Below are 20,823 nucleotides of genomic sequence, written 5' to 3'. Positions count from 1 at the left end.
TTTTAAATAAAGCAACAGGCAGCATGACATCAGTGTTTCTCTGCTCATCTTTGACTGAAGCACAGGCTCTACTCTCCAGCACAATGGTGACCCACGAAACTCAGATCTCTCCTATACCATCCTGTGCAAAACACATAAAACACTTCAGTTTAATATTTACTCTCCTTATCAGTTATTGACTTTGCATAACCTTTTTATTAACTTCTTTTGTTTAGTAAATCTGTCTGTTAAGTTTGACAGAATATTACTGTTTTTCCTTGATTTTACGGTAATCTACTGGCAGCTGTGGTTGCCAGTAAATTGCTGTTTTTTTTTACAGTTTTATGTCGTAAATTAATTCACAGTTTATTACCGTAAAATTACGCTCCACACTTTTTTTTGAGATATTTAACCCTTTTAACCCCACTGCAAAATCTTCATTCTTAAATGAACACTTGTGTGTCCACACTACAGAGTGTTGGAGTAACAGTGAAGCAGTGTTGAAGTTAATGATATAATTCAGTGATTAATTAACTGATGATTGAGCATTAGTGATGAACACCTGATGTTAACAAGCAAAATCACTGAAGGACAGAGGAACAACAAGAAAAAAGCGAAACACAAGAACTACAACTGTCTACAGCCAAAGAAGACATTAGATCTCTCAAGATCCCAGCAGAGGAGGATTAAACAACTCTAAAATATAGCATTACCAGCTTCACTTATTACTAACTAGATAATTATCTTTATTCATTTTTTCATACATCTACAGACATTCCTATTGAGAATTAACAGATGTTTAGATGTTATTTTGTTTAATTTGATGTTACCATTATGGTGATTAGTGTTTGATTTAGCTGGGCTCTTGACCCTTGACTTTAACATTAGTTTTTCTTTGGCTACTGTAACTGTGTGCTTTTAAAACACATTTTATGTGGCAGAAGTAAAGCCAACAAAAATGAGATCAGGTGTTGCTGGTTATGTTTTGAATACTACGTCATCACATAATGTTTGGATCTAATCCAGTGTCTAATCATTGGATATTTTTTTTAATGCATCTTAATTTTATATTATTACACTGTAAAATTACAGCAAAATATCAAGTAGCCTGGAAAATCAGATACGAAGGAGTTTTTAAACTCATCATTCACTAAAAAAAATTATATATGACTTCAGTTAAACACATACAGACATCAAGAATCAGCCAAGGAATCTCAACAATGGTGACAATCCACAAAAAAGATAACATCAAATCTGAATATCAAAAAACACACTATTTAAAGTCAACACAAAACCAACAACCAAAATAAAAGCAAAAAGTAAAGTTAAAGAAAATAACCAGACAATTCAGCTGCATAATTTATTCATTCCGCAATGCATGCTGGGAGTCAGATTTGTTGTTTGTACTATGGGTACCAACCCAACGTGCTTTGCAGCATGAGCTTTTTTGATTGTCACCATTGTTGAGATTCATACACCAGCTCTTGATGTCTGTGTGTGTCTGTCTAACAATGAAGTTCAAAATTGTCTGACTATTAACATTTTAAAGTCCTTCATAGTGTTTGGTTGTCAAAACTCTAATAGATCTCAATCTGTAAAATCACAATCAAAAATACAAAACATCACCCACATAAATACATTTGACAATAAATGAGATAAATGAATCAGGCCACTAGTGACAAATAGTCACTGTCATCTAATCCTGTTTTCTTTCAGCTTTTTTGCAATGGCAAATGTATTTTGAAGACAAAGCTACCACAGCCAAAGAAAAACTAATGTTTAAAAGTCAAGGATCAAGAGCCCAACTAAAGCAATCACTGATCACCATCATGGTAACATCAAATGAAAATAAAATGACATCTAAACCTCTGTCACCTTTTCATAAGAACTTTTGTAGACGTCTGACAGAAATAAAGTCAGTCTGGTTAGTAATAAGTTGGTAATGCTGCTTGTTGGTAAAGCTGGTAATGCTGTTTGTGGGGTTGTTTATTCCTCCTCTGCTGAGATCTTCAGAGATTTAATGTCTTCTATCTTCAGTTGATTTTTTTTTTTTCTGTTCTTCTTGTTCCTCTTTCCTTCAATCATTCTGTTTGTTAGCAGCAGGTGTTCATCAGTGTCTGAATTAACTCACTTGTTTTTAATCACTCAGTCAATTGGACTATATTAGTGAACTAATGTAGGGAATAGTGACTGAGGGTATAGGGTGGGATTTAGAACACAGTCTCTGAGTGTTGACTTTGAGAGCTGTTAATTCACAGTATATTACTGTAGGCTACTTTCTCGAACATGACATATATCTCCCAGATTGCATTTTTTCTACGGTATATTGCTGTTTTAATGGAAAACAGCATGTTACTGTTAAAATGTGGCCGTTTTTTACAGCAATTTTTTACAGTGAGAAAACAGCCTTTTTACATTGAAATAATATTTCACAATATTACTGGGTTTGTTTTGTATTTTTAATGAAATAAATACAGCATTGGTGAGCATAAGTGACCGACCCCAAACTTTTGAACGGCAGTGTACATAAACAGAATATATATATATATACATTTTTATATATATATATATATATATATATATATATATATATATATATATATATATATATATATATATACAGTACCAGTCAAAAGGGAAAGTGTCCAAACTTTTGACTGGTTCTGTACTATAATATTCACATAAATAATATTGCTATTGTATTATAATATACACATAAATAATATCGGCCGATATATCGTTATTGGGCTTTTTTACTCCCTAATATCGGTATCGGCATCGGCCCCCAAAAATCCTAGCTTTTCCAAAAAGTGATATGTTCTGTCAGGGAAATGATTCTGAAAAAAAAAGGCAATGATCACAAGCTGGTGTTTGTGTCACTCAGGTCTGTTGAACACATTCAGACATCAGAGTCATCAGTAAGGGAAAACAACATTGAATGTTGACATCAACACAACACACTTCCATATTCCTGGGGGACCTGATTTAATCCTGCTCACTTGTTCTCATTATCTTTTACTAGGTGGCAGCAATAAACCCAAACCACCCGCTGGCTCAGATGCCCCTGCCTCCCTCCATGAAGAACTGCATTCAGTTGGCCGCCTGTGAGGCCAGTGAGCTCCTGCCCATGAACCCTGACCTCCCTGCTGACCTCTTCACCTCCTGCCTCACTACACCAATCAAAATCGCCTTACGTTGGTGAGATACACTGATTACACACACATGCAGTTGTATTCACTCATATACCTACATGTAAAACCTGAATGGTGAGCTACTCAAACCAAGGATTTTGTTCAGAATAACCCCTTTGCTCTATTTTTTTACTTTTCTTTTGACCTTTGCTCTTTGCTTTACAAGTAGACAGGATATTAGCTATAGGATATTAAAGTAAATTGAAATGTTGAGTTATTTCATTATGTTAGAACAAAGAGACAACAGAGTTTTACAAATATATTTGACCTCACAAAACCACAATTAACCAATAGAAATAGTATTTCAGAGAGGAGTGTAACAAATATATAGAAGAGAGTTTCATGAGCAGTAGTGATGTGCAGATCATGGTTATATCGGCAGACACTGCTGATAATCCGCGGGTCGGGCGGGCCAAATAATAAAAAATTACATTCCAATAAATAACAGTTTGCAATCAATGAATACCCAGTCGATTCCTAATTATCTGCTTTTGATCTACTGTTTATGTTGTCATATGGGTAACACTTTATAATATGTATACAGTAATAAAGTACTTACAAATCATTTGTAAACTATTTGTTTATAGTTAATTCATAGTTAAAGCTGCAGTCCGTAACTTTTTTTGGTTTAAAAATTAGTACATAAAAAACAGTACAGTGTTCAAAACGATCTGCTTGCCTTAGCTCAATTCAAAACAGTAAGCTTGTAATAATGTTTTTAATTCCAGTGATACTGGTGGATTTCCGGGGGAAATTCGAGCATGTCTTTGCGTCATTACGTCACATCTGTACACATAAAGAAGATGTCTCGGCTAATAGGCTTTATTGCGTGTGAGGATGTTGGAGGTGGAGATTTATAACCTTTTCTCACAGCACTTTGATATAATTAAACTTATCAATTTGATGGCGCATCCAGAAAGGTTCAACCAACAATCACCAGTGACAACTGGAGATTCACCCGTTGTAAAATGCAAAAGACTTCGGAGTGGCTACAGAAAAACAGAGACTGCAATCGGCCCCATGCAAAAACAAGGATAAATATCGGAAGGGTATTAAATGTAGTCACACAGTGCTGATGTTGTTAACATTAACACTTTGAGAACAAAGTATAATTTGCACGGTTTGAAGTGATATTATAAGCGATCGTTAGATTTAATCAGTGCGATTTACTGCAATGATTTTTCTCCCCTTAGTTGGTCAGAACAAAAGTTACTTACTTGTTCAGATGACATTTTCCGGTGAAAATTCTTATGTTGGTCATACTTCCAAAAAGTAGAATCTGTGATTCCGAATGACAGTATCCACACCGGCGCGGTGACTGACAGCCGCACATTCTCCTCAAAACATTGGATTCATCCACGCCGAGGCACAACCCACGTAAATATGATAATTCCGCAAATAACTGCAATTGCAGATTTCGAACAGAGGTGGCGACAAAGAGGAAAAACTACGGACTGCAGCTTTAAGTCAAGTCACCTTCATTTATATAGCGCTTTTAAGAATATGGACTGTTTCAAAGCAGCTTTACAGTGATAATAGGAAATTAAAGTAACAGAGATTGTTTTGGCTTTACAGCTGCTCTAGAATAAAGTTATTGTCAGCTAAAGTTAGTTTTGATCGATTAATTTCCATTGCAAAGATCATTAGTTATTAGCTTAGGGGCCGCTTACACGACACCGTTTTAACTTAAAACCCTTAACACACTCAGGTCCGCTCATTCGCATAACAGTGCCTGGTGGCTCGTGAACGCGAACCTTGAAATAGATTGCAAGGTGCAAGCCTTGAGAAAAAAAAAAAAAAAAATATATATATATATATATATATATATATATATATATATATATATATATATATATATATATATATATATATACAGGTGCTGGTCATATAATTAGAAAATCATCAAAAAGTTGATTTATTTCAGTTATTCCATTCAAAAAGTGAAATTGGATATTCATTACACACAGACTGATATATTAATGTTTATTTCATTTAATTGTTATGATTAAAACTGACAACTAATGAAAATCCCAAATTCAGTATCTCCAAAAATTAGAATATTACTTAAGACCAATACAAAAAAAAGCTGTTTTTGAAATGTTGGCCAACTGAAAAGTATGAACATGAAAAGTATGAGCATATACAGCACTCAATACTTAGTTGGGGCTCCTTTTGCCTGAATTACTGCAGCAATGCGGCGTGGCATGGAGTCGATCAGTCTGTGGCACTGCTCAGGTGTTATGAGAGCCCAGATTGCTCTGATAGTGGCCTTCAGCTCTTCTGCATTGTTGGGTCTAGCGTATCGCATCTTCCTCTTCAAAATACCCCATAGTTTTTCTATAAGGTTAAGGTCAGGCGAGTTTGCTGGCCCATTAAGAACAGGGATATCATAGTCCTTAAACCAGGTACTGGTAGCTTTGGCACTGTGTGCCGGTGCCAAGTCCTGTTGGAAAATGATATTCTGCATCTCCATAAAGTTGGTTAGCAGCAGGAAGCATGAAGTGCTCTAAAACTTCCTGGTAGACGGCTGCGTTGACCTTGGACTTCAGAAAACACAGTGGACCAACACCAGCAGATGACACGACACTTTAAACCATCACTGACTGTGGAAACTTTACACTGGACTTCAAGCAACGTGGATTCTGTGCCTCTCCTCTCTTCCTCCAGACTGTGGGACCTTGATTTACAAAGCATATGCAAAATTTACTTTCATTAGAGAACATAACTTTGGACCACTCAGCAGCAGTCCAGTCCTTTTTGTCTTTAGCCCAGGCGAGACGCTTCTGACGCTGTGCCTTGTTCAAGAGTGGCTTGACACAAGGAATGCGACAGCTGAAACCCATGTCTTGCATACGTCTGTGCATGGTGGTTCTTGAAGCACTGACTCCAGCTGCAGTTCACTCTTTGTGAATCTCCCCCACATTTTTGAATGGGTTTCGTTTCACAATCCTCTCCAGGGTGCGGTTATCCCTATTGCTTGTACACTTTTTTCTACCACATCTGTTCCTTCCCTTCGCCTCTCTATTAATGTGCGTGGACCGAGAGCTCTGTGAACAGCTAGCCTCTTTAGCAATGACCTTTTGTGTCTTGCCCTCCTTGTGCAAGATGTCAATGGTTGTCTTTTGGACAGCTGTCAAGTCAGCAGTCTTCCCCATGACTGTGTAGCCTACAGAACTAAACTGAGAGACCATTTAAAGGCCTTTGCAGGTGTTTTGAGTTAATTAGCTGATTTGAGTGTGACACCAGGTGTCTTCAATATTGGACCTTTTCCCAATATTCTAATTTTCTGAGAAACTGATTTTGGGGTTTTCATTAGTTGTCAGTTATAATCATCAAAATTAAAAGGAATGAACACTTGAAAAATATCAGTCTGTGTGTAATGAATGAATATAATATCCAAATTTCACTTTTTGAATGGAATTACTGAAATAAATCAACTTTTTGATGATATTCTAATTATATGACCCGCACCTGTGTGTATATATCAGTGTTTCCCCTACAATGTATTCAGCAACGGCGCAGCTCCGCCGCTGGATTTTCAGCGCTGCTGCAAAATCTTTCCATGATCAGTAATATCACGACATTCACTTCATTCACTTACACACCTAAAAACACTGAGACATGGCGACCGGCAGCGCTGCATGCAGTGGCTCTGAATCCACTTGTTAACAAGGAGGAAAGTGCCACATATGGAAACATTTTCGATTAGGCTAATGTAGGGCTGGATGATTAATCGAAAAATAATCGAAACTGAAATTCAGAGCCTATAACCGACGTAATTTTACCACGTCGGTTATTTCGTTTTTTTAATCCTATTAATATTTACGGCCACTGTGTGTTAATGTACTTTCCCCTTAAAACATATTACCGCGTGTGTAGTCACGTAACTTCGCCCCGTCCAGTCTGCGACATTGAAGCAACATGAGCCCCTTTCACACAGTGCGTTGATCCCGGGAAATTGCCAGAACAAACACCTTCTGTGTGAACGCAAAAACGACCCGGGATTGATGCCAGGTTGGGGACATAGTAACATTGCCGTGTTCAGTCCCGGAACGCGCGCTGTGTGAACAAAAGCCGTAATCAATGCCGTGTCGTAATGATGGCGCTAAGCCGGGATCGTTCGCCAGCGTGAAACGGTTCGTAATGCGCTAGTTTATGATCGAATCAGAGAAAAAAATGCACAAGCGTGGTTTCTCGAGAGAAATCGCAGCTCATAAGCAAACTATAGATGCCGCTGGGACGTCACGTGTCTTTGCGGGTTGTGTGTGTCTGTGTGAACGCACTCTCTTGATTCCAGAAAATCACTGGCAGTGTGAATGAACCAAAGTCAAGCGAACCGGGTCAAATCCCGGCCACTTTATCCGTGTATTTTCCGGAATCTCTGTGTGAAAGGGAACTCAAACACTGAGTCAACTCAGCAACAGGAGCCGCTTGTAGGCTACCAAAGAAACACGCAAAAAAAGAGAGAGACTAACAAACGCCCAGCAACAAGTGCCTCCACTCCACAAAGCAGGTTTCGAAAACACAAGCTTTTACAAATGCTACACAATATGAAAAGGATTAGTTTTTTTAGTTTTATACAAGTTATTTTTTACTTTTAAGATGGCAATATTTACAATAAATTATTTTGTTTACAAAAAGAACTATTTTCTACATTTTTAGGAAACTTTCTTTTTACATTAAAACTTAATTACTTTTTTATAAGACGTTTTTATTTCAAGCATTGTATGCTTTGTTTGATTCAATTGTTTGAAATATTTAATAAGTAAGCATTAAAAGCTATCCGTGCGTTTCCTTATTTTAGAATCACAAAGATAGGATTATGCATTCTTTCATTAAAAAAAAATAACCGTGAACATATTTACAGTATAAGCCTTGCCAGTGACACATGAGAAAGAATTTTTTTTGAATAATCGTTCAATAATCGTAATCGAGGTAACTTGTTCGATTAATCGCGATTATGATTTTAGCCAAAATCGTCCAGCCCTAGGCTAATGTCACGTTGCCATAAGGCGCCGTTCACATAGCGCGTTTTTTGGGTGTGCAAATTCGTTATTTCAAATGCGACAAATGCGCTCATAATAGAAGCGGCGCTGCGCGCTCGTTTTTACAAGCGCGCCTCTGTTCATGGTTTTACATAGCAACGATAGACGCCACGGGAGAGCAAACGTTTGTGGAAAGGAGAAAGCGGTACAAACTGCGCTCTCCATGAGGACGGGGAAGTATCACTTATACATAGTCCTGATAGTTAAATCATATTTAATTTTTCAGATGAGTCTGCTAAACTGGTTGGTGTCCTTCAGAAATCATTCTAATATGATATGTGATGCTCTTTTTTTTTTTTAAGATTCTTTGATTAATAAAAAGTTAAAAAGAACATCATGTTATAATATTTCACAATATTAGGCTACTGTTTTTTCTGTATTTTTGATTAAATAAATGCAGGCTAGATGAGCAGACTCTCAGACAGGCTAGACTTCTTGCAAAGACAAAAAATACCCCACAATAGCATTCAATTACCAAAGAGCCTTAGAGATCTTCTATGAAAAGCCCAGAAAAATTAAGTGCTCACAGACTGGGTGTGGCCTTTGTCATTAAGATAAAATTTTCAATAAATTGTAAATAATCTTTTTCTGGGTTGTGCCGTTTCATTTCCCCCCTAAATAATTTCTACCCAGCTGAAACTGAACACAAAAGAAAAACATGAATAATTCTGTCTAAAATTATAAAATGAAGGTTTCTGTTTGTGACCAGTTCAAGGTACGTGCTGCAATAATTATGCCTTGAATCTGTTGATGGTATGTCATATTTTATTTCTCTCAAAATGTCCATTTCTATCCACAAAACTTGCCAGAAGTCATGGTTTAAGGGGTTATGTTAAAAAAAAATCTTGGTAACAACCTCCAGCACGTAACAGCATCGCTGCTGGAAAAATGTATAGGGGAAACACTGTATATATTTATATATTTATTTATTTATATTTAATATATTGTAGTCTCTACATTGTTAATACCCGTATTTTTATGAATATAAGACTGAAATACATCTGAAAAAATGGGATTGTCTTATATTCAGGGTCTAGACTCACCCGTAGGTTTATGAAGAGCATTTTTGAAGCCCAAAGTGAGCAGAGCTGGCCTTCGCCAACTTGGTCGCCGTCACTCCCGGACAAATGAAAATGGGTAAAAAGGCGGAATTAGCTGAGGTGACGTACAGCAGCACCAAATAAGTGTAAAATGAGTGTGCCTCCCAGGAATGATGTGACACGTCCCTGTAAACTACCGGAAGTTTTGATTGCTAGGGGACTGCATGATAGTGAGTGACCGTCCAGAAAAGAGCAGAGCAAAAAATTGATCAGATAGGTAATGCGGATGTTTTTTGTGTGTGTTTATTGACATGAAAAAAAGGTAAGAAATCACATGTCAAATGAGAACTACAGGTTGTTTTTATGGTATGCCATGAAGTGTTTATTGTTAAATGCTATTGTTGGTACATTTTACCAGTATTTACCATAGTTTCAATACAAAAAATTTAAATATGAAAAATATGCAATATGAAAATTATTATTAAATAAATGTATTTTCTTTACATAAGACAAGATTTGGTCTTCAAAATGTCTTTTTCCAAAAGGTACTTTTTGAAAAGTAATGGAAAAAATGTCATTAATTAAGTGCTTTAAACCAGCTGGTTGTTTCTCAACTGGTGTGTCGCAAGACCATTCTTAGTGGGACGCGAAGTGTGCAATCAAAGAAACAACATCATCAACAACAACAACAACAACAACTTCATTTTAAATTTTGTGAGACTTGTTTTGAAAGATCTGCGTGAAAGCTGTTGACTCTAGTCTGACGCAGTTAGAGTGCTTGAAAAAAAAACATGTTGTCCTGATTACATTGACCGCTGGTTCTATTATAAAATACACAGTATATATATAAAAAAATGAAAAATAATACTATTAAAAGACACTACGCAAGACAGTAAATTATCACACACACTGTCCTGAGATGCATGTTCATTTATAGATCAGTTCGTCTATAAGTTAATGCAAAATCTGTTTTAAGGGCTGTGGGTCTTTCCTATGGCCTCTGCTTTTTCCACATGACCACATTTTTAACAGCAATAAAATCAACTTAACACGGACAACACACAACATTTTAACACTGCAGATCATTGATTGATCAGGGAGAATCGTCACTAACAGCGTCATTGGATTTGCGACACGAGACACCAAACCCGAACAAACAAACTTCTTCCTCTTGCAGTGAAAAACATCCACATGCTGAGAATCAAGAACACCATTCCATCGATATGCTCCATTGCTTTTGTGTTGTGCGTTTGTCGCATTTACGTCACGGCAGTAGAAGCGGCTATAACAACTATAACAATAACAAGCTTTAGCAACTAACAATCAGTCTGTAATCCCACCAACTTTGAAGCGGTACTAAACTGCAATGGAAAAGTAAATCTAGCCGAGCCATACCGTATCATGCAGTGGAAAAGCGCCATAACGATTGAGGCTAATATCGAGCGTTCGCAGCAAACGCGTCGCCTAGTTCGCGGCATTCGCGTCTTTGCACTGACTTTATATGTAATCTACTCGTGCAAATAATTAAATTCGCATTCGGTGTGAACACACCATTAAAGGGTTAGTTCAGTTGATTACTATTACTATAATTGTATCATGTATGTCTGTGTTTGGAGATGTATGAAAGATTCGAGGCTGGGTGTAGAGAGAGGTCAGTGCTAAGATGTCAAGCCTTGTTTGAGTAATTATGAATCAGTTAATATAAAGCAGTGGGTGAAATTGAATGAGGCAGAAGTTAAAAAGGAGTGTCTGTGTATTTCCTCCCTCACAGAGTTTCCTTTTTTTTCTCTAAGGTTCTGTATGCAGAAGAGTGCAAAGCTGGTGCCAGGAGTGACCTTGGACTTGATTGAGAAGTAGGTTTTTTATTATTATTATTATTTTTTTGGATGCATGTCTCTTCTAGACTTTTTCGTCTCTCTTTTTGGTTATCTTTTTGTATTTTCTGTTCTACATTCTTTTGTTCTCTGGAAATGGCAGAGAAACCTGAAAAAGGCATGAAAATGAGTAAGAAATTTCTATAGTGATTATGACTTTTTACTTCTGCTTAAATCAAAAAAATAATCACTAGGAAATTATCTTTGTGAGTGCAATCACAATTCTTTTAAATAATTTTTACCTAGTAATCATGCTTAGCTGAAAAAAGTCATGAAAATCTTAGGTCAAAGGTTGTGGAAACCCTGTATTTATTATGTTTTTTTTTTTTAATTATACATTTTTATTCAATTCAGCATTTATGTTGTTATGAATTCCATGCAGTTCTATCATGTGCCTGTGGTTGCACTGAAACAACTCAATTTATGCTTGTTTTAATCCTAATTTGTTTGGTTTCGTCTACTTGTTGGTTTGTCTCATGAATTCTATGATTCTCTAGCTGCAAACACTTTACAGTGATTTTCAAATAAACAAACTAATTAGCTCTGTTGAAACTATTTAGACATGTTATTTAGATTTATTTATAAAAGACTAAAGTAAACTAAATTGTTCTAAACAGAACTTTTTCAATGATCTGAAGTTGACGTTTGCAACCTTTAAGTTCATGTTTGAACTTTCACTTGTATAAGAGCCCTGCGACCCCTGAGGCATGATGGGATTGGATGGAGGAAGAGAGGCAGATCTTTGAGCATTCTGCAGATGAAAAGCTCTTGATGAGATCATGACAGCTCTAACCGCTCTGCTTCCTCTCTCTCCATTTAATCTGTAAACTGAAATAAGCTTACAATCTCTGTCAGAGATTGGCAACTTTTCCCACAACAACCAGAGTTAAGACAATGAAAAACATGTTTACGTACAAATTTAAAAAAAAAAAAAACATTTATGTCAAGCACATGTTTGATAACAAATCTGATGCATATGCATGTTGTCGTCCTAGGACAGACTTCCTCTCACACACGACAAGGTTATTTTTTTATTTATTTTTTATCCACACTTTCTCTGCATAGGGTCTAATGCTAATTATTTCCCCAGATTGCATTTGCATTATAACAGCACTCTTCACAGTCTGCGGTTCTGTTTCCTGTGTGGTTTATAATGGCAGCCAGTGTCTTCAAAACCTATAAAGGTTTTACAAAATGGTATATGCATCATTGTTAAGAATGCTCATGTAATTATTATGTAATCAAATTTTTTCTATTAGTATCTTAACTACTTGGTGATATCTTTGTCAGGTTCCCTCTGCTTTCTACCCAGGAGTTTTTGCATTTAGCACATGAAAGGACTTTGTTGTGAATAATAGAAACAGATAATGAAACTCATCACAGCGATGCCATCACAATGGTTCAGCTTTGAGGTCTCAAATGCACTTTGCTTTTTTTTTTCATGGATATAGTTGGTTATGCTTAGTTTTTAAGGATAGAGCCTGAGGCTGTCCTTGTACTTAGGATAACTTGAAATGATTGAGTTGGAGTAGTAAACTCTATCATATTATTATTTATTTTTGTAACCTGCACAGATTAAATTTCCGGGTTGAACATACATTATTACTTGTATTACTTTTCACCTGAAAATTAATTTATCTTCCCTTTCTTAGCTTTCTGTTCACACCCCTTTTCTGACACTCAAAAGCATCCCACATTCACATGCAAAACTTAATTTTGATTGATTACTGTTGTGTGACATCACAGGAAGAGAGACATTAATGGCCCGCACTGTTATCTGAGGACAGATTTAATTCAATTCACATTTAATTGTATAGTGTTTTTTCACAATGCAAATCGTTTCAAAGACAGAGCACTTCTGTTAAGGAGTGCCATTCCATTTTCTGCCGTTCCATTGTCTGACTTGTGTGTCCTAATGGAAAGTGAAGAGAATGAACATCAACAACTTCAGAGCATTCTCTTGTAATCATTGAGCTGCAAGTGGAAGGGCGACGATAGGCAAAGCATTTTCAGTTGACAGATGCCCTCATGCATCCAATACGGACTCTTTTCACCATAATAAATAATTGTTACTGTTTGATGTTTTCTGGAGCTATTTAAAGCGATAGGTCACCCAAATATGAAAATTCTGTCATCATTTTATCACACAAATGTTGTTCCAAACCCAAAAGACTTCTGTTCTCTAATACAAATAAGATACATTTTTAATATCCTCTCAACATTTTTGTCCATCCATTGAAATTCCATGTGACCAAAAACTTAATGTATCAAAAAGTGCACAAAGACTTTGTGAAAGTAATTTATATGAATCAAGCGGTAATCCAGGTCTTCTGAAGAGAGGTCTTCTGAATGCTCTGTATGATGAACAGATTAAATTTAGGCCTTTAATCATATATAGACATTGATCAACACACATATAGAGGTAAACAGAATGGTTACATGTCAAGCAAGTGTGAACCTATGAGGTTTCTCACAATAAGTTTTGTTGTTACCTGAAACCAAAAATCCAACGAACATTACTTGGGGCTTTATTTTTAGAAACCCTTCCATCTCTTCTATGTTCATTAAAGCTTCCTGCACTGGGTCCTTAAAACTTCCTTCCATCAATTTTGTAACCTGTGACAGTCTATGGATACTAAACTCAAATAGGAAATAAAATATTTTTTATAAAAGCAAACAAACATAGAAGTGGTCCGCATGACGTGTGCAATATTCTTATAAAGCCATGCGATAGTTTTGTGATCAACAGACTGAAATATGTCATTCACTAAATATATTGCTCTGCCAAAGCTCTCAAATAACATTTGCATTTCCGCATAATGCAATTTGGGGCTTTGCGATTAGTTGAGACGTGGCATTATTGACTTCAAACTTGGCACAATATGCTTGATCTTAAAAAAAACAAACTGTTATTTAGTTTTAAGTATAAAAAGTGTGATTATTTTTACTGTAATGTATTATGGGAACTGAAGTCAGGTAGCTGCTAAGCAATTATCAAGCTGTCTCGCTCTGAGAGATATGTGCAAAGTTGGGACTGAAATTAATGTCTCAAAGGTCGACATTGTGGAAGTGAAACCCAGTATGTGTGCTGTTTTGAGTGGTACATGTATCATAATGTTGAAAAGAACCATGTCAAAGCAAGAAAGTTACAGCCTACCTAGATTCACACTGATACTAAATAGGGTTGCACCGATACCACTTTTTAAGGATTGAGTACGAGTACCGATATTTTTTTCCTGGTACTCACCGATACCGATACCGATGCCTGTTGTACTGGGGGGGAGGTCTCGTTTGCAATTTTCTAAGTACAACACAATGAGACTAATGAACATATCAGCATGTTTATTTTCAACAACTTAAATAAACTTAAAAAAATAAATCATTCTTATGTGCTTATCACAAATTTTCAAAGCCCACATTTCACAGTGTCCAATAACCTCCAAAGGGCAAAACCAAGGACATAATGAATGTAATTTTTACCTGCCTGTCACAAAGTGCTAAAGAAATCACAGACAACAAGACAATCAAATTTGTCATATAGTGCCAAAGAAATCACAGAACAAATGTTTAACATAACACTGAGTAACAATGTAATCACAGCCGAAAGTGTAAAGTGAAATATTAGAGTGTACAATTAAATCTAGCAACACTATAACTGCAGGAAGAGTGTGCATAAGAATTAAGAAATATAAGCTAAGGATATATACGTGAGGTCACGCGTCACATGAGGTATCGGTCTTTGGTATCGGGGTATTTTTACGAGTACGAGTACAAGTACATGAGCTTGGTATCGGGCCGATACCGATACTGGTATCGGTATCGGTGCATCCCTAATACTAAATTATACCTTCAGCTAGCGAGAAGTTAAATTGTGCTCCATAAAACATACAGCTCCTGGAGACCAGGTACATTACTCATGATTGGACACAAATTAAGAAAGTAAGTTGGCTGAATGATTTGAGTACAATTTGGCTGTGGGGCTGCTGTTAACAGAAGTGTGTGTGCAGTCATAGATGGCATCTGGGAGCAGCAGTGTGTTAGTCAGTGGCACGTTAGAGGCGATGACATTTGCTTGAGGCTTCTGCCCAGCATGAGCTGCCTGACTCACCCACTCATCACGAAGATAGAGCCCACTGCTGCCAGTCACACACACAATTGTGATGCCTGTGACTCTCACTATCAGGTGTCACTTTTTCTGGAATTTGTAATAGACTTTGGTTCCACCCACATAAATATACTTTGTATACATTTCTGTCTCTTTGCACATATTTGCAAGTGGTCACATAAGCAGGATTACATATACAGTAAATTGTCCTAAACCTACCTTTCTAAAGCCCTATTCGCACGGGATTAGTACTCTCTGGGGACCTCGTGTTATTTATAAATTACCGTGCCACATTTGAATTTCATGTGGCGCATTCGCACGGGATAACCGAAGCCTGTGATTTTACTCAAATTTACCGACCTATCTCCCGGATATAACGTCAATAGGCTATCGCTTGGAAATTTTCTTTTCGTTATAGGTCTAGCTGTATGATTTATTATGACATAAACAGAATAAAGTTCCTTACCGCATGCTGCTATACAAGTAATTCATCTGCATCTAATCATTCTTTTTGTTTTTGCTCTTCTGATGATTTTCAGCTTTCACTGTCTGCAAATTTTGTAGTTGTGTATAGCGATATGACCCAGCACCCAAAATACTATCAAAACACTCCAAACCAGCCTCTATTCTTCGCGAAAGATGGATAAAAAGGCGCATATGAAACAAAAACCTTGAAAAAATGATATACGATCCGGCCAAATCACAGAGATATCGATTCGCACGGGACTAATATTATCACAGGACCTCGGTGTTCGGCGATATATAGTAGGTAATTTGCGGGGGAATTTTTACTTTACAAATTACAGACATGGCCGATTCGCACGGGATAAATATATCAGACAAACTCCGCAATTATTACAAATGACTCGAGGTCACCAGGTAATAGTTATTCTGTGCGAATAGGGCTTATGCCTGCTTTCTGCCATCAGCATCATGCAGACATGTCAACATCTTGTCCTCATTATTACATTCAGATCTCTTTCCTTTTACTCTGTTTTTACAGGACAAAGACAAATGAGAGTGATATCTGCAGTCATTTATTCGCTCCATGTCTTTCAGCTAACAATGATCACTGACTCAGTTCTCTCAAAGGCATTTTGAATGATACCAGTAATTTTTCAACTTAAATAGTTTTACACATAAATTGTTAAATTGATTAGAAATTATGTTGATGTACACATTTTATCGAGAAAGAGAGAGAGCACAAAAATGTATATAGAAATGTAAAATATATGACCTGTGCTGGCAAAATGAGTCACAATAAGCAAATTTTCAAACATGAGTTATTGTTATTTATTTAAAAAACCTTCAAAATGGTGTATGATTTGTTGGAGTCAGACAAAAAATGAATGAGCTATACCTGTTTGTAGTCAGCAAAGTCAATTTTGGTAATACCACCAAATTTGGCACACACAAAGTCAAAACCAAATATCTATAGGAAAAATATATATTCAACTTTTTTTCCCATGATACCACAATTGTTTATTTAAAGGGACAATGTGTAGTTTTTTAGGTATTTTATTATCTAAAATCAATATTTTTATTCATAAATATGTCCTCAATGGTGTACAAATACCTCTGCCAAATATCTGACTTATCCTCGTTAACGAAGAATTTATTATCTTTATATACATGTGACGGGTAGGTCTACGGAGGCTTCCATGTCGTTCCGCCATCTTGAAAAACTATAATAGCAGAGAAGGTCAAAAAGTACTAGGCCAACGCGTTTCCACAACGCGTTTTCGTTCAGAGCCAGCATCACATAACTGAAAGCCGCAGAAACGGAGGAGTAGAGCAGTGAGAGGCGCTTGTCACTGCCCCGGCAAGTTTAAAAGGCTGCATTGCACTGTTATTTTTAATGGCGGACCATACATATCCCGAGCCACAGGAGAAGTTGAAATAAAAAACCTGTGCACCCGAAGGAAAACTCAACGAAGTGCTATTAGAAGACATCCTGTCATAGCTTTTTGGTACATAACAGCTACCGTAGATGCAACACGCATTTGAAAAAGCGAGGCGCTGGAGAGCACAATTCGTTTGAATGCAAAATACAATTTCACCACTAGACGGGATAAATTCCAACACAGTGTCCCTTTAACATTAATGAAACAAACAGCCTATATATTAAGACCTAACTGAACCTAAGACCTTCTGTGTATATGTCTACAGTATATCGGGATTGCACGCTGTCTGAGGCGTCTTTGTGCGCACGCCTTGGATCTGTCAGTCAGTACGAGTAAGCTCATGCTTATGTTTACATCAGCAGGAGTTTGAAAATCACATTTCATTGGTTCAGATTCATGCCATAGAGATTTTGCAATGAATATTCACAAAGTTGGAATGTTGCGCTTTAAAGTGTAAATTGCAGGTTAACCACCACAACCAATTCATGTGTAAATTAAAGTGCTCAATATGTATATATTTAAACATTTCTGACTTAGAATGCGTTAAAATAACATTTATTGGGGTTTCTTCAAAGGTAGCATGTTTTTTACAGTAAATGGGTGATGATGTCATAAGAGGGAGTAGCAACCCATTGCAACCCATACTCTGCTAGATTCCTACTGTTTGTGGCTTGACAATGGAGAACGACTGGGAGACTGAGGAGGTGGGAAGCCATCAAATTATTGATGGACCCACAGCCCTACAATTTTTAACAAGTCAGGCGTGACAGAGGGGAGGAAATTGCCAGAAATCATGGCCCTCAAAGGGTTATCAATCCTTGGTGTGAGAAATTAGTGGAGGGTTGGCCAGGTGTCCTGGTGAGTAGCTAGAGCTAGCCTAGGTTAACCTGGTACTAATCCGGATAACATTAGGGAACAAGCCAAAGTCTTTTCAAAATCTTGTCGTCATGTAGAATAGCAAGGAGGGACAACGACTGAAGACGTTATTTACTTACATGGTGCTAGTAACGTTAGTTCTAATCAGAGCTCTAGAGATGCGCACACACTGCACAGGCACAATGGCGCTTTTGCTGGCATCTGCAGACAGAACGCGATATTGCGTGTGCTAAATCGCAACTAATTAGAGATGCTCATTGTCAGAAAGAAAAAAAGAGTTCGATGTCCCTATCGCTGTGTTTGACAGGTGTTTATGTCGTCTGCAGTGAAGTGTTCGCCGCATATGACGGCTGACTTAGTCACAGAGGCACCCGTAAAATCTGCCCGCTTCGTAGCCACAAACCTCACCCAGGCACGAATCAGCCATTTGTCCTTGGGGAACTTGTGGAGCCTCTCCCCCGTTTTTGATGTATTCGTACATCCCGCACAAACACAATAGTTTTCCATTTTTGCTAGCTGAGTTAGGTCCGCAATATAACTGCTTGCCTACTTGCCGTTAGACTAACGGTAACTCTAGGCTTTGGAGTCCCTTTTATTACCTCACGCCCAGCCTAGTGGAAGGGAGAGGGAGTGCTTAAAACCACTGTAAAAAGTACCAACTTTTCATATTATATTCAGCATTTTAGTATAAAAAAACATACAAAGCAATGGTGGGCGGTTCTTATCTTTATGTTTAATAAGCACATTGCATTATGTTCGTGAAAAATGTAACCTGCAATTTACACTTTAAAATTATACCAAACTTGTGCTGAGTGGAAGTGCCAGTCGTCGAGAAGCTAGCAGAGAAAAACAGCAATTTTCATGGACGAGGGAAAGGTACTCCTCTCAGAAAAAAGTACAAGTAAAGATACTTATAGATACAATATAAATGCTATTTTCAGCATTGGGATCATTAGACTAGGACAAAATTTACATTTGTTTTGCCTGAAGCTCTTAATTAGCCTGTGCGCATTCCGATTCATTTTGCCAGCACGGGTCACATACATAGTATTGGACGTTTACACCAACAGGGACTATAATGCCATTGCATTCTAAATACATTATGGATTTAGTCCCCCATAACAGCTTCCACTATTCTGGGAAGGCTTTGTACTAGATTTTGGAGTGTTTCTGTGCATTTTTCAATTAATCCAGTAGAGCATAAAAAACAAATATATATATATATATATATATATATATATATATATATATATATATATATATATAGCAATGTATAATCTGTTTTTGACAGATAGATAGATAGATAGATAGATAGATAGATAGATAGATAGATAGATAGATAGATAGATAGATAGATAGATAGATAGATAGATAGATAGATAGATAGATAGATAGTCTCGTTAGTGCGTCTCATTAGCCATGACATTGTTAAATCAATCAGTGGGGCAACTGTGCTTGCTTCTTTTTTACAAAGAAGCACAATTCCTGGTTCAGTGTTGGACAGCGCAAGGCTGATGTCATCATCAAACGGCAGCCGGTTTCGGTACTTGGTTTTCAAGGCAGTCTATTTTGAAAACCTGGCCTTCAACAGATAAGTTTATGCACATGAAAGAAGTAATTTTAGGGCGGCGTGAGACAACTGAGGATATTCATTCATCACACTCAACCAAAACGATGACCGAGAGCAAAAGCTATAGAGGTGTTGCAATCTGGTGTCGCTCTTTAATTCGACTAACTGCTCCTCCGTATTAACTGCAAGGTCTTTTTCTGGGCAATTAAAGTAATCTCTGACCCAAGCAAATTAACTAAAATCCTTACTGAAATAACAGCTGAATTGTTGTTTCAGTCCTTCAACATGTTGAGCGACTGTGTTAATCAAAGTAGAGATATTTATCCCTTTCTCTTGCAAACAGTTTAATTAATCAGCCGATCACACCAAAGATCCAATTTGGCAACGAATGCACTGACTTTGTCTGAAAGAAGGAATATGTTGGCATCTCTCCCTTTCATCGATGTGTTCAACAAATTCAACCTGTCGAAAATGTCTACAAGGTTTGACAACTGCCCCAACCACAGGTTATAACCACACGTCCTGGTATAGCATAAGGTCAAAATTTGCATCAACAAGAAACGACTTCACCTCTGAATGCAATACGAAGAGGCGATGTAAAACCCGACCTCCTTTGAGCCAGCAAACATCAGTGTGAAATAGGAGCTGTTCATGTTTGGCTCCCATTTCCTGACTAAGCAAGGAAAGCAAGCGTGCATTTAATGGCCGTGTTTTAATAGCATTTACCATTTGCACTGCCTGCTTTAAAACTTAAAAACGTAAAGTTTAAAACTGACTCCAGAGACTAAGGCATTTTTTTGTTTGAAATTGGCAATGAATTATACACTTGGCTAAAGGGGCTAAATGCTCGACACGAGTGACCAGACCAATAATCCTCCCATAATTTTTGATATATCTGAAATAGACATGTGCTAGCCCTGCAAAATCAGTAGTCTCAGTAGTCTGATTTTGCATTTCTGTTGTGCAAGGCAAGATAACTTTAATTTGAAAAAAATTTAAGGGTTTGTCTTTGGGTGTCGGGTGTTTGGTTTCTTAATGGCCCTTCAACTTGCATAGCTTCAAGCTATCATTTGCCAGCAAATCTGTGGACATAACACACTGGGGCAGCGGTTCAGCATCTGTACCAGCCAACTTAAAAGCCAAACTGAAGATAGCTAATGCCATTCTTTCTTAGGGGTTGGTGCTGACGACACATCGTCGCCACAACTCCTTTTTGGCATGTGTGATGAATTTACCCAT

At 37.2% G+C, this 20,823-nt stretch overlaps 1 protein-coding gene across 7 annotated transcripts in view; it reads left to right on the top strand.

Moving 5' to 3' along the window:
* rptor (regulatory associated protein of MTOR, complex 1) overlaps positions 1-20,823 on the top strand; it is a 389,484-nt gene that overhangs the window by 183,184 nt on the left and 185,477 nt on the right. For all 7 annotated transcript variants that reach the window (XM_077199050.1, XM_077199052.1, XM_077199048.1 and 4 more), the window contains 2 exons: positions 3,002-3,177; positions 11,049-11,108. In XM_077199050.1, coding sequence (XP_077055165.1) covers positions 3,002-3,177; positions 11,049-11,108 — 236 coding nt within the window. The remainder of the gene's footprint in view (positions 1-3,001; positions 3,178-11,048; positions 11,109-20,823) is intronic.

This window comes from Siphateles boraxobius, unplaced genomic scaffold (genome assembly GCF_051911475.1).
Source record: "Siphateles boraxobius isolate OS27281-9 unplaced genomic scaffold, OSU_SipBor_1 41, whole genome shotgun sequence".
In the NCBI taxonomy this organism is placed as follows: Eukaryota; Metazoa; Chordata; class Actinopteri; order Cypriniformes; family Leuciscidae; genus Siphateles; species Siphateles boraxobius.
The sequence above is the reverse complement of the archived record's forward strand: the minus strand, read 5'-3'. Positions and strand labels throughout refer to the sequence as shown.